The sequence below is a fragment of the Sabethes cyaneus genome, chromosome 2 (assembly GCF_943734655.1).
Source record: "Sabethes cyaneus chromosome 2, idSabCyanKW18_F2, whole genome shotgun sequence".
Classification (NCBI taxonomy): Eukaryota; Metazoa; Arthropoda; class Insecta; order Diptera; family Culicidae; genus Sabethes; species Sabethes cyaneus.
Window position 1 is genome coordinate 61,869,633 of NC_071354.1, and position 14,945 is coordinate 61,884,577.

Below are 14,945 nucleotides of genomic sequence, written 5' to 3' on the forward strand. Positions count from 1 at the left end.
AAGAGGGGGGGCTCCTGTACCAAAGAAACACCATTTTCCTCATAACTCGAGAAGTAATTAAGCAAATGGAACCAAATTTGGTATGTGGGTGTTTTTGGAGACAAAAATTTTTTCTATGATGATTTGGGACCCCTCCCCGTTTTAGGAGGGGAGGATCCTATACACATGAAATACAAATTTCCTCATAACTGAAGAACTAATCAAGCAAATGGAACCAAATTTGGCATGTGAAAGTTTTCAAGGGCAAGAATATTTTCTATGGTGAATAAGAACCCCTCCCCATTTTAAGAGGGGGGGGGGGGCTCCTATACAAACGAAATACAAATTTCCTCATAACTCGAGAACTAATCAAGCAAATGGAACCAAATTTGACACGTGGGTGTTTTTGGAGACAAAAATTTTTTCTATGATGAACTGGGACCCCTCCTCACTTTAGGAGGGGGGCTCCTATACAAATGAAATACAAATTTCCTCATAACTCGAGAGCTAATCAAGCAAATGAAACCAAATTTGGCATGTGAAAGTTTTCGAGGGCAAGAATATTTTCTATAGTGAATTAGGACCCCTCCCAACTTTAAGAGGGGGGGCTCCTATACAAATGAAATTCAAATTTCCTCATAACTCGAGAACTAATCAAGCAAATAGAATCAAATTTGGCATGTGGGTGTTTTTGGAGGCAACCATTTTTTCTATGATGAATTAGGACCCCTTACCTTTTTAAGAGGGGGGGCTCTCATACAAACGAAATACAAATTTCCTCATAACTCTAGAACTAATCAAGCAAATGGAACCAAATTTATCATGTGGGTGTTTTTGTAGGGAAGAATATTTTCTATGGTATATTTTCTATGGATTTCCTCACTTTAAGAGGGGGGGCTCCTATACGAATGAAAAACAAATTTCCTCATAACTCGAGAACTAATCAAGCAAATGGAACCAAATTTGACATGTAAGTGGTTTTGGACGCAAGATTTTTTTCTATGGTGAATTGAGACCCCTCTCTTCTTTAGAAAGCGTGTTATGGCCCTTCTCCCCTTTAAGAGGGTGGGCTTCCATACAAATGAAATGCAAATTTCCTCTTATCTTGAGAAGCAATCAATCAAATGGAGCCAAATTTGGCATGTGGGAGTTTTAGATGGCAGAAATTTTTTCTATGGTGAATTACGACCCCTTCCCCTTTTAAGAGGGGAGCTTCCATACAAATGAAATTCAAATTTTCTTATAACTTGAGAACTAATCAAGCAAATGGAACCAAATTTGGCATGTGGGAGATTTTCGAGTCTTGAATTTATTTTATGATAGTTAGAGACCTCTCACTCCTGTGTTAGGGGGCTATGGACTCTCATACAAATAAAACAGAAATTTTTGCGAAACTAATCGAACTCGAGAAATTCGAGACTCTTCCATAAAACTTTAGTCAATAACAAGACCACAAAAACTGGGGTAGGCAACTCCCCGCAGAAATCACTACTGTCTAGGTTTATTTGTTTTCCTAGGTCTACCTGGGTTTCCTGGAACGAGCGATAGCGAGTAAGGAGAGAATCGCGAAATGGTACTTTCCACAAAAAAGTTTTCCGTGAAATGGTACATTCCGCTTAAGGTTTTTCACAAAATGATATTCGGCGAAATGTTGTACAATCATGGCGAATATTACTATCCGCTTTCTGGCTATGCAATGAGGGGACAGGGGAATTGTTTTCTACTTTACTGTGAGGAAAAATTGCAAATTTGTATAATAAACTACCCATTCCTGGTAACTAATAAGCATTAACAAATTAGCAAATCAGCGTATCTGGCATTTTATATTGCACATTTTATATTAGCTTTTTGACTGCATAGGTGTTGGCATCCAAAATTGTATTCAAATTCTTCGTGTCGGTAATTAGCTGTAAATTAGCATTGTCAGCACTGTAAGAAGGTTATCAGTAAAGTAGCTGTATATTTTGCCAAAATAGCATTTCAGGCGAGTTAAATGCTTATTGGCCTACATTTGAATAGCATTAGTGATGCTTATTGGTTACCTGGGATGCTTTCATAGTTACGTAACTGCCAAAATGAATCTTCTAAGGTTGAACTCCTCAGAAACTTGCAAAACTCGAGATTGTGACAAAGATCATGTAGCTTGATACGAAACTGCTAGTTCCTTATGCTACCTCTATTCAGGACCTACACTATGTTCTCCATATCCTGGGAGAGAAACTATCACTAATACTTAACAATATCATTGCTATTCTCGTAAATTTGTTAGGTGGTGACAAGTTAGTTTTTCAGGCTCATATAACACGAAACACAGACTAGACTAAGGCGGGGAATGACGGGTCACCTAAGGAAAGCATTCAATGCTACTCTCTACGCATCAATTCTAACCCACTTTATTTAGGGAGTTGACCTTTAGAGAGGAGAGATCTAGGAAAACAAATAAACTTAGTCAGAGGCGCTTCCGATTTCTTGAGTTTGATTAGTTTTTGAGTTATGTAAAAATCTCTGGTTTTTATTGTATGAAAGCCCCCAGTGGGGAGGGGTTTCAAACCATTATAGCAAAAATTCCTGCATCCAAACACTCCCACATACCAAATTTAGTTTCATTTGCTTGATTAGTTCTCGAGTTATGAAGAAATTTGTTTTTCATTTATATGGGAGCCCCCCGTCTTACAGGGGGAGGGGTCTCATTTCACCATAGAAAAAATTTATGCCTCCCAAAACCCCCACATGCCAAATTTGGTTCCATTTGCTTGATTAGCTATCGAGTTTTGAAGAAATTTGTGTTTCATTTGTATAGGAGCCCCCCTCTTACGCCTTCCTTAAAATTGCTCTCTTACCCCTCCATAAAACTGCTGGTCATTATCTATTAAACGACTCGTTCAGTTTTGATCAGTAGTTTAGTAGATATTAGCATTTGAAATCTTTCATTCAAACGTTACACTTCTATTTTCGTTTTTACAAAGTGCTACCCAGTCCCAGTATAGTAAACAAAGACGTAGTCCTACGTCAAAACATATTGCTTATTTTCTGCTGACGAGATATAGGGTCTGCTTCGTTTTACTTTTTTCGTGTATCGTGCAAGAAATGCAGAGATTTTACATTCAAATTTTTCTATCGAAAACGGATAAAACATGAGTTACGAATTATGATGGTTATAAAAGAACATTACTTTAGGTACTATATGAAAGAGTCTTTAGCTTCAATTATCATGTTAATGCAACGGACCCATCTTGCCCCGCCTTTCCCAAAATCCAATGATTAGAAGCATGATAAAAATATCGCTATATTACAAATGCTGATAAAATTTTATAACATAATTCTTTCATTTCAGTGCGACATTCAGGATACAGCATCATCCTCTGCAGAAACCGGAATTTTTTTCGAACACTATCCTAGTGAAGTCCCTCGAACCCGCGCAAGTGCTTCACCAGACTGCAGAAAGTTGTATTCTTCAATAAAAACCCTATGAAAAGTTTTGTTACAGTTGATTTGAAAGCAAAATCTTATTTTTCGGCATTGGTTTACTGCGATCTAATTCATTATGATGTTAGATTCAGCGCAAGTTAAAAATTTTTGTGGGTAGTATGTACAAAAAGAACTATTTTTTACAATAACCAACAACGAAGTATGGCTTTATTATAAGATAATAAGATATAAGATAAAGATAAAATTATAAGAAATAGAAATGCTCGAAATGTCTTCAGAATATTATGTTGCTAGAATACTTCGGAGAATGTAATGCTTAATGCTTAATATAATTATAATCAAGCATATGAAGCTATGAAACAAACACAATTATACTCATTCAAAATGGTTACAAACCTTGATAATCTATCAATAATGGTCACTACTATAAAAATAAATTATACTTTAGAGAAAAAAATGCAACGGCATGGCGCAAGACATTAATATATAATCTTCTGGTGCCCAAGTTTTTTCTTAGTTTCATAAATTTTATAACTTGCTCGAAATAAAAGTTTCAAAATAACGTAACTATATATTTGAATGGATAGATTAGACTATAATGTGAAGGTATGAATGGATAATAATATATAAAACGAAACTATCAGGGGTTCAAACAGAAACTCTCTTAACCCGCCAAAAGGCAGCGGTTGATACCATAGGGTAAATCACATAAGTTTTATTTAACTTTAACATTTAACATTGTTGAAGATGATAGAATAAATTGTTATAAAACTAAACAGTTTTTCACATAGTCGAATTAGAGCTTACTTTGCGAGGCAAATGTGATGCCGGATTTTATTAAACTACGTTGCTATTTAATTTTGCATCAGCGCCATGAGATACGTACATATTGAAATTCTAACACTATTTGTATGGCATAATACTGATGGGAAAGCGAAAGTGGCGTAGTTCAAATCGATCACGATTCGCCTCGCAAAATAAGCTTGGGTCGTATCCATTTCCCCCACCGTATAGGTACCACCACCTTTAGTTATCACAAGCGAACCAATATGGGATCCGATATTCTGGTTTTGACAACCATATGGGATGCCATATGTGCTTTATATGTAACGCATGATGATTCTTAAATTTATTGCATTACATTTTCGAAGCGACGCGATTGAAAGTTAAATAACAGAACATTTGATTATCAAATGGACGACACGTGAAATCTTAGTGTTTTGCATTTTGATTCTCAAATGGACGATATGTGACATCTTAATGTTTTGCCTTTTGATTATCAAATAGGCGACACGTAAAACCTTAGTGTTTTCCTTTTGAAATACTGGTGCGGCATATTGATTGAATCTCAAGTGTATTCCACTTTAATATGAAGTGGTTCATCCTATAGCACAGATCTAAGTGAAATCCACTTCATGACAACGTGTAGATTTTTTACAGTGTATTCATCTACACTGTAATTTGTAAGTATCAAAACGCAAATCTGGTAGGTGACATAATCAGGGTTGCCATGAAATATTATGAAAATGATGGTTCATTCCCGCTGTTTGAAATTTGTGTGAAAATCAAAACGTTTTGTTATTAACCAAACCAAATTTTTTTTTGCAACAAATAACTAAATATTCGGAAAAAATTTTTAGCTACCTTTTCGCGTGCGTAATTGCGGCTAGTGGGTACAATCGGAAAACGTTAGCATGCCTTTGGCAACTTTATTCACGTCAGGTTGCTATTTGGGACGATTCAAATATGATGTCCACCAAATTTCTGCTTTTATATACCCCCCCTCTCCCCTCTGTTCGATTGTGTCACAAAACCCTTTGGACGTCACACAAACTCAAAATAAAAATGAACAGCGTGTTGAAAGTAAGGTGGTTTTTAAAAATCGCTTAGTCTTTTAAGAATTAGGGTATGATTAAAAAATTTAGAAAATAACAATTAATAACAAATAATAACTGCGAACAAGGGCTCTAGCAACATTCAATTGCAAATTGTAACAAATCAATGAAGAAATGAAATTTTGGTTTCAATTGAAGTAGCACGGCTCCGCTTCAAAACAAGCTTCAATCTGCGTCGGCGAAGCAGGTTTCACTACATCGTGACGATAGCTTTTATTGTTCATTGTACTTTTCTATCCAATATTTAGTAAAAAGCTAGAAACTTTGATTGCAAATGAACTGAAATTGATTTACATATGCCCTTCAATGTAACGCGCGGTCTATCTAGCTAACATTGACAAATTGTGCCTGACTTTCAAGCGCCGTCAGCTGGAACAATAAGTTCGAAAATCGAAATAAATCGATGAGTGATGAATGACTGAGAAATATATTTTTACTTTTGATGAAAATGCAATTTGAGTTGAAACTGGATGAATTTTATCTGTCAGATAGCAGCAAATGAACACAAAAAGTTCATCCAGTTTCAATCCGGATTGAATAAACAAATTCGACATAAGATCTCTTAATATCAGATATCAGGTATCAGCATCTTTGGCTCGAGCAGCACGTTCCTCACAATCATGTGGAAGATTTGTGCCTTGCCCATCTTGCCCGTGTCATCATTTACCTGATGAGGACGGGAAGGAAAACAGGAGGAATAGGAAGCGGTGGATAAGGAATTTGAATAAACACAAACACACCGAGAGATTTTTGTACCCCCGAGGGGATACTGCAATCCTTGATAGTTAACTTATCAATACCGCTTTCGGGAAGAAACATCAAAATGTCTCATAATTTTAGTTTCCTAAAATCCGATTCATTTAAGACGTAGGATCCAAAGATCCTATGACGCAAATGTACTACTGCAGGACAGTTGCAAATTACGTGATATGGTGTACCGTAGTCGGATTCACATAAATTACAATGAAACGATTCAGCTCGCTGAATCGTAACCACATGATAATTTAGTCTGCAGTGACGTCAGTCAGTGCAATTTACCTTTGAGTGTTGCAAAAAAAATTTCGCAACCTTCTCACAAGGTTTAACAATAAAACTTTTCGTTAGACGACAAGTTTCAAGATTTTCCCAATAACGTTCATGTTCAGATGAAAACCAAGATCGAATCTTTTGTTTTATCCAACATACCGCAATTGATAAAGCAGGTTCCGTTTCCGGTCCGAAAACCGACTTTTCTGTTCCAGATCTTGCTAGTTATACCAGAATGGCCAGGAACCCAAACCAGATGAACGGCATTTAGAATGTTTAGTTCTTCTAATTGGGTGTGGCAGGCGATGACTGTTTTAGATTTAGAATTAGCCGCACAAAGGGCTTTTATAGCAGCTTGACTATCATAACAGAAGTAGACTATCAGAACAGAAGTAGATATCAGTTCTTTCTGAAGTGCAAACTGAGCTCCGCACATAATTACAAAGATTTCAGCTTGAAAAACGGTGCAGTAACTACCCAACGAATAGGATTCCTCCAATTCCAGCTCACGGCAGTAAACACTAGCACCCGCGCGACCTTCGTTCAAGGAACCATCGGTATAACCACCCCATCGACATCTCTATATCGAGCTGCAGTGAACGTCAGCGACAGCATGTCCTGGGCTCAAAATTTGACAGCGGGCCCAAATCAGACTGCTGGTAGTTGAGTGAAACGCAGTGCTGACATGCTATCTCATTTTCGCACACACGAGATGTTGGCGGCGAAAACATGGTTGCCTGCCGATGGGGTGGGTATAACAGACCACATAGTCGGAAATTTTCCTTTCCATGTAGCCTGACATCCACTCCTCTCTAGGAGGAAAGTCACTTGAGAAAGTCCTATACGGGAAAGTACGCATGAGCGTTACATCGCTAGGAGCAAGGGCAAACTTGTCCTCAGCGACAATTTGCGACAACAATCGAGTATTACCAGTGGAACCGTCCACAGACTGCCAAAGGCCAATCGCGTGTAGTCGATAAGCACATATTAGTACCTGTTGCTTCAGGTGGAAGTTTAGAGGTTTAATATTGAAAACAGCTTCTAGGGCGGCAGTAACGTCGTGTCTATTTTTATCGGTGTGCCAAACCGCATTTCAAGGTGAAGACTAAAAACACGAAGTTGGTTTAAAATATAATTAAAAAAGCAGCAGTGTGATGAAATATGGAAAAATCTATTCCATAAAATTCCATTTGTTTGTACAAATAATTTTCTTATGATTCTGGGACCGTACAAACTGTATTGTGTGATAATTTTGAAAAATGCCCAGCTGTCGTGAACGCTGTCAACTACAAACAAATGAATCCAATTTGTTCATTCAGTTCATTCAATTATAATCGGGACAATCGGGTTGATGAATAAGCTGCTTCGGTATTTTTTTTTGAAAATCATTGTTTTTTTAAATAAGGAACAATCAGGCAAGAGTTTATATCTGAATTCGACGAACGAACAATACCATCCTGGACTTCCATACACATTGTTCAGACAATTTGTTATCTAAATAGTACCTGCAGAATTATAGGAGTGATACTTTAAAAATTATCAGCTTACTACGTGGATGAAATAGGCATTAGATAATAGTTTATCAGTCTTGTTACCTTGCATTTATAAGCACTTGACTTGATCGAGAAAGTAATCGAATCGTTCAGTCTTATGTAAAAGGTGTACTGTAGTAGCTATGCAGAAAATTGTAATATTCGGAGGTACTGGCATGACCGGTCAGTGCACTGTAAAATATGCCCTGGAAAAAGGGCTCCAAGTGCGATTGATGGTACGAAATGAAGCCACCCTACCGGATGCATTCAAGGGTCAAGTGGAAGTAGTGTCTGGAGATGTAACAAATAGCACCGATGTGGCCAATGCTGTCCAGGGGCAAGATCTCGTGTGTGTTGCTTTGGGAACGCGCAATGATTTGCAACCAACGACTGTTTTGTCCACTGGAATGCAAAACATAGTCGACGCCATGAAGGCTGTGGGTCTCCGGAAAGTTTCCGTTTGTCTCTCGTCATTCCTGTTTTTCAAGCCCGACAAAGTTCCAAAAATGTTCATCGACCTGAACGCCGAACACAAGAAAATGTTGGACATCATTAAAGCATCTGGACTGGAGTACCGTGCCGTCTTTCCGCCGCACATTGCAGACGAACCTTCGGGAGAATACGTGACGGCATTCGACAAATCTCCCGGATTGACACGTTCGATTTCCAAGTACGATTTAGGAAAATTTTTGGTTGAATCGTTATTTGATGAGCAATATGCTGGCAAACAAATTGGATTGTGTACGAAACCCAGTTGCTGAACATTTGATAGAATATTAATAAAAATTTTACAATAAGAATTGTTTTGTTAAAAAAAAAGTTAATCCAATTACTCTTGATTAAAAATCATAGTCGAGATTCTGAGGAACGCTTATGAGTTTGAGTGAATTTGAATTTTAATATGAAATTTCTATCTTAGGTACTGGTAGCGTAAATTGGCTAGCTTTCAATACAATCGTCGATTGAATCGAAAACATTTGAGTATATTTGAGAACATTTGAGAAAAGATCCTATTTTTTTCATAATAGCAGTAATAGTTCGACGGAGCGTGCGGTAGAAAGAAAGTAATGGAACAAAAGGTTGATAGAGTCAAAACAGAATGGGACAAGACAAATTAGGTAAAGGAATGTTATTGCAGCAACGCTTAAGAAGTGTACCATTGCTCTTTACCCAAGCTGGGAGATCCGCTAACCGAACTGGCTCCAAATATAACTTGGGTCGATGAGGGTAATTTTTTTTCAATATCATTATGACTCATTCACTAGACTGACTCAGTTTGAATTGCGTTCAAATAAAATTAGGTTTGAGTTTGAAGTAAACTCTGTTTCTGTTCAAAAAACTGTCTCCTTGTCATTAATTTTACACCGTATTAACCTTCTAAGTTGAAGCCAAATAAAGACAAAATTGAAGTAATAAACAAAACAAACATATTTTAGAAATTGCAATTATTGCATTAAAACAATGAGAAAATGATGAAAAGTAAAAAACATGAGAACCCTTACAAAGAAATATGCTAGGAGTAACCCATGCAAAATCGAGAAACAATTAGTTATATGTTGAAATACAAAAGGGATAAACTGCTTGAGAAATAAAATATATTGCGATATCGAAAACGTTTAGTGTAGCAAATATAATCGAAAACTAATTCAAAGTAGAACAAAAGCGAAAAAAAAACTACTAAAAGATTAAATCGATAGAGAATACAAAAAATCAAAATTGACGCCACATCGTCATTAAATTTTGAGATGCTCAAACATTTGCATTAGAATTAAATCTAAATTATATCAAATCTGCGTTGTATCTATATTCAGCAATCCGAATTGCCGAATTGAAATTTTAAATTTCGTTTAACTTCTTCTGTCTGATTTTGTACAACCATCTCGTTCACTTTGTTCGCCGCAGAATGCCACTTTGACTCAAACTGTTTCTTGCCTCCACAAGTTTTTTTTCGGATTTTTTTTTTTTCAAGTTTCGCTTGACAATGGGGTTGGCAGGGTGCTTGTCTTTAAGTACCACATGTACGTTGTTGGCGGCACACCCGTCTATGACATTTGTTCCGTAATGGCAGGTAAATCGTGGACCAAAACAACACGGAACAATCGTGTTACTGTGGGACAGGCATCAGACGGTTTACCAGACACTCGTTCACGTAAATTCCCTAGATGTTTGGTTTCGATCGTAATGAAAATGTAGCTCTTCAAGACAGTGATACCGATAACCTGCCAAACTAGATATTTCTCAGTGAACTGCGACAGCTTCATATGCTTGAAAATGTCTGCCACTTTTCTCCTTCCGGGTGCCACATACAACTCCTGCCTGATTTCGTCGTCCATCACCACCTAATCGAACTTCGTCAGCATCGTCGTGTACAGTACGTACAGTAGATAAGTGCCTAAAGCTTGAGTCAGTTAATCCTAATGGTCATATCTGGAATGTTTCGACAGCAGTTTGTTTTGAAATGTTTCCTTTTTTAGCGCTGAAAAGTTTGTCACGATTAATTTTACTTCAAAGAAGTTATACTTGAGGGAAATCGCGAACCGAATTAATTTTAGACATCCACGTGGTTAGGACCAAAAATCGCGAAATTGGCTAAATCCGTGTATAGCGTAATTTCGTAATCATAGGTGCTGAGAATGATTAGGGCAAACCCAGAGCTGTCTGATTATAATATCGCCTAGAAATTCAATGCCTATTAAAGGACCGTCAGAAGGATTCGTTTGCATTGTTGTTCCAGATTCCATCGAGATCAAACCGGAATAATTTTTTCGCCATTTTTCCTTAATTTATTGCAATAAATGACTTCGTTTGCTTCGAGTATCGTTTGCTTAACTTAAAGTACTCAACATAATTACCGAGTTAGATTGCGTCCAAATATTCGCCTCTATTGTACATACCGATCGGAGACGGATCCGATCAGAAATTGCGCTTCGATCGGAATACAACGTATTCTATAACACACGTCGATCGGGACGTTTCTGATCGGAATGTAGAATCGAGGCGATTAAATGACTCAAGTTTAAAGGGGTGTACCTCTACTTGTTGTTGTAATGACCCTCCCCGATCTTATTTTCTGCTTTCCCTCTTCGCCTCTTGTCGCCCACTATCAACATCTTTCTTTCGTTACTTTCTTCTATAATTTCCTTCGTTTCTTGGAAAGACTATCGATTCATAACGATGAAGATCATTCTTTGTGTTCTCGCTGCAGTTTCCGGTTTTCGATTTCCCTCCGATTCAGGCTTCCTGGCTGACGATTTTACCGATTTCGCAGTCTTGATTCTTTGCTTTATTCTTGATAACTGAATGGATTTACTGCATGTTGGAAAGGTTTGGTAACCCATTTGCTACCAAGATTTGGGTACGGACTTGGATTTTGAAAATATCTAAATATGATTTCAAACTGCCAATACGAGCTCGGTTTTAAGGCAAATTCAATTTTGTTTTATTTTATTTATGAAATTTATTCATGTATATGCCAAAGAGCTGATTTATGATCTAGCATTGCTTATTAGCTTCAGCACCGAACCTTGTCCAATGATTGTGGATACTTTTTCCCAGTGTTTTTCAAAAGTAGCAATGAAATCCCTTACAAATTACTGCAAGCATGTTTTCGTCAAAGCCTCGGGAAAGTTTCAAGGATTTATCGTCTTTATTATGGATTCGACTCTATTGGCTTTGTACCAAGGTTAGCGGGCCCTTCGCGTAATGCATTGATGTCAAATCAGTACTGGAGCACCTTGTTTCCGAATTATGGGCAATAGGAGCCACTTCAAGCATTCTGGGATACCCTATATAGAGCACTTTCCGCGAAAAGTGCAAGTGTTTGTAAGGATCGTGATATGTAGTACGGCAGAAGCTATTCACTGGTCGGGTCTGGCTCGTTTTAGTACTTGTATAATGTTAATATATTCTGCTGTGGTAATTTTACAATTAATATAATTTTATAAAACACTAGACTTTCGGTATATGCTACATATATACTGCAAACTTAGCCATAGTATGTGTTTCCGATGTTGCAGTTTCAGTTTCAGATGCACGTTTATGCAACTCCTTTTTCATGTTCGTATCTCAATTACTAGTTGAAAAATTTCCGCTTAATATGTATCGTTTGTTTATTGTAATATTCCTTTCACATTACATGTACTGATAATACAGCAATATTATGTGGACAAACAGAACGACAATCGAAACGAGAGAAAATAGCGTTAAATTTCGAAGCCGATTAAACGATATACAGATTTAACATACGATTAGCCAAACTGATGCAAAACATATAATGGGTTTGCAAATAAATAGGCTTATCAAAATTTAAATCGATTAAAATATTGATTATAAAAAGCTTCTGTACTACATTCGTACGTTAGGTATGGTGGGTCAAATAAGTTATGGGTTAAGTGGACTTGGCTTCAACAGATTTGTAAGTTAATTTTAGTTCCTTTCTTTTTACAATGGTAAATGGCGCACGATTCCTTCGCAGCTGATGCTCGACAGGGTGAGTTCTGGTAATGTACACGCTCTAAGTTAGTTGTCAGTGATTTAGAGAGTTTCTGTCCTACACGCTCTTGCTTTCTACTCTGTATATAATATTAACAAATACAGTAAACCTGTACCGGAAATACTAAATATTGTCTTCAGTTTATTTTCACTTTCAACGATTTGACCGCTATCGCTCCGCGCGAAGCCGGTTCGGTCAAGCAGAAATATGAGTGACTGCTTTAGTTTAAAAGTTTCTTACTTCTTACTTCAATAGTTTTGTGTGTATGAATTAGGTAGTAGTGAATTTGATTCTTTCCTTGTTATAGTTATTGACTTTGTATCGTTATTTTCGCCTTTTATTCAAATGTAAACGCGTAGTGCTGAGAAACAATGAAACTGTACCTATACTATAGTTACTGGAAAGTGCTCTGTTACCACCGAGAGGTGCTTTCCGAGCTTTCACAAAAGAAACGGAATCGGGTTGTAATCGGGTAAAACATGTCTTGATTAATTGAAAAGCAACACGCAGAAAGTTCCCAAATCTAGCAAATAATAGCTCTCACTCGGTACCGTTAACAATTTAGATTAAGGCCCTTTTAACGTGTCGCTTTTCGATTTATTGATGTATAAACGCAAATTTTTCTGATCATTGGAAAATAGCGACGCTGTGTCAAGATTAAGATTATTATGCGATTTTTGTTAGACTGCAGACGTACCTAAGGGAAAACTGGAATTAAGACATCGGTTTTCGGTGTTTAAGTGTTCACAAACTCGTTGTAATATGTTTTCTAATTTGATTATGGTGATTTAAAGTTTGGTTAAAATTTGCTGTTACGATGACAGGAAATTTTTAGCAAAGATTTGTTCTATTCTAATAGAGTGAAGTGTTAAAATAATTCTACCAAGAGGTACTAGTTCAGTTATTTTTTTTCTGGTATTGCGATACGTTCTATTCTACTTGCATAGAATATTGCACAACGATGTTTGCTTCTGTCTACGATAAGTAGCCTTATTCGCTGGTGATATAAATGGGCAGAATTTGGATGTAAATGGTTATTGCGAATTAGAGACAAGATACAGACTCACTGGTGATTGTGTTTGTTTCTAGAAACACAACCCTACTGGAAACGCGAGTTTCCGAGACATACACTTTCAGGTTTAAAGTTTACTAGATTTAAAGAGATCAGAATTTTTCCATAGAGGCTTATTTTGATTTAAAATTTTAAATAGTTATATTACTTTCTCAGAAACATAAAAACATAAAAAAAAGTTAAAAAAATCATGCGAATTATGATCTCGAGTATTTTTGAATTTTATTTTTGAAATGCAATGCATTAGCCGTTTCAAGAGAAACTGAATAAATTTAAAATCAGCTTGACGTAAAAAAAACTATTCATTCCAAAATTTCAAGGAAACTAGTATCGATTTAGTAGCTCATTTACAAGAGCATATCTCTTACCATTAAGAGTCGTAGCTGGAGCTCAACCGGTCGTTGGTTGGCGACGGAGGTGTTGAAACCGAGCTGGAGTTGTTACTAGCTACACTTTGCCGTGATTCTGACTGCATATCGGCCACCTAGACAGAGTATCAACCATGAAATATGAATGCCAGAAAAATCTTTTTTTTTTGTATGTGAATTTACAATGTTACCTTGAGTACGTCCTGTAACGATGACATGCTGCCCAGTGGACTAGGAGACCGCGGTAACGATGGTGGTTGATCTCGTGGCCGAGCTGGAGCTGTTCGCTTAGCACCTGGGAAAGAATTATTCGAACCTTCTTTGAATGGATAAAGTTGACTGCTGTTCCTGTAGCCTCACAGGGCGCAATTGAGAACACTTACCATTATGCGGGTGTATCATTGGACGTGGTGGTGCTCTAGGAGGCGGTGGAGCATGCCGCATGGTTGATACCTGAAAGTGAAGTGTCACTTTAGATCTAGAACTCGATAGCAAAATGCGTGCAACAACCATTAACTTACCCGAAGTTGGTTGCTCTGATCAGCGGTTTCGATCGTGGTTGGGAGATCCAAAAGGCGTTGCTTTTGAATTCCATCTCCGGGGCCCATGTGAGAAATGTGATTGAAATTGGTTGGTGCCGAAATTAACTTTGAACGTCTATCGGTGCTTCTATAAGTGAGGAGGCAAACTATGTTTCACTTTTTCTATCAAGCAGCTAAGAAGAAGATACTTACGTTCTTATAGTACGGTTGCCCTCATTACGCAATGAAAATCGTTTCGACTTGAGACGACCCTCTCTGTCACACGGTGTCAGATTAAGAAGCTCTCCTGAAAATGGAGTTTGGAGACCTTTGTATTATTATCGCCAATCATGTTACGTTCACAACCTTTCAAATCCGAAAATAATTCCATGGACAAACCAAACAGAGATACTCACTTGTGTGCATATTTGCTAAGTAAATAACGTGTGCCGTATCGTTCAGCATCGTCAACGAAAGGCTGCCGTTGTTCATCAGCGGACGGGATCGTTTGAGTCCAATAGACTGGACCCATTCGGCGGTTTGCGCGTTGAAGATATCGAGATGCGTTTCCGAGTAGACTAGTAAATGGCCGTCACAATACGCTATGAATAAAAAAAAAGTCGAAAAATTC

At 37.4% G+C, this 14,945-nt stretch overlaps 2 protein-coding genes across 10 annotated transcripts in view; one reads left to right on the forward strand and one right to left on the reverse strand.

Moving 5' to 3' along the window:
* Positions 1 to 7,671: 7,671 nt before the first annotated feature.
* On the forward strand, positions 7,672 to 9,616 carry LOC128734838 (flavin reductase (NADPH)). The gene has a single exon (XM_053829207.1). It carries the CDS (start codon positions 8,005 to 8,007, stop codon positions 8,620 to 8,622), a length of 618 nt encoding a protein of 205 aa, XP_053685182.1. The 5' UTR covers positions 7,672 to 8,004; the 3' UTR covers positions 8,623 to 9,616.
* Positions 9,617 to 11,741: 2,125 nt separating this feature from the next.
* Positions 11,742 to 14,945, reverse strand: part of LOC128736994 (serine/threonine-protein kinase Genghis Khan) — a 49,811-nt gene continuing 46,607 nt past the window's right edge. For 5 of the 9 annotated variants that reach the window (XM_053831522.1, XM_053831521.1, XM_053831520.1 and 2 more), the window contains 6 exons: positions 14,731 to 14,916; positions 14,528 to 14,642; positions 14,315 to 14,462; positions 14,177 to 14,246; positions 13,985 to 14,112; positions 11,742 to 13,909 (listed from right to left, as the gene is read on the reverse strand). In XM_053831522.1, coding sequence (XP_053687497.1) covers positions 13,796 to 13,909; positions 13,985 to 14,112; positions 14,177 to 14,246; positions 14,315 to 14,462; positions 14,528 to 14,642; positions 14,731 to 14,916 — 761 coding nt within the window. In that variant the 3' untranslated portion in view covers positions 11,742 to 13,795. The remainder of the gene's footprint in view (positions 13,910 to 13,984; positions 14,113 to 14,176; positions 14,247 to 14,314; positions 14,463 to 14,527; positions 14,643 to 14,730; positions 14,917 to 14,945) is intronic. The other 4 variants (XM_053831527.1, XM_053831526.1, XM_053831528.1 and 1 more) reach the window with 4 other exon arrangements.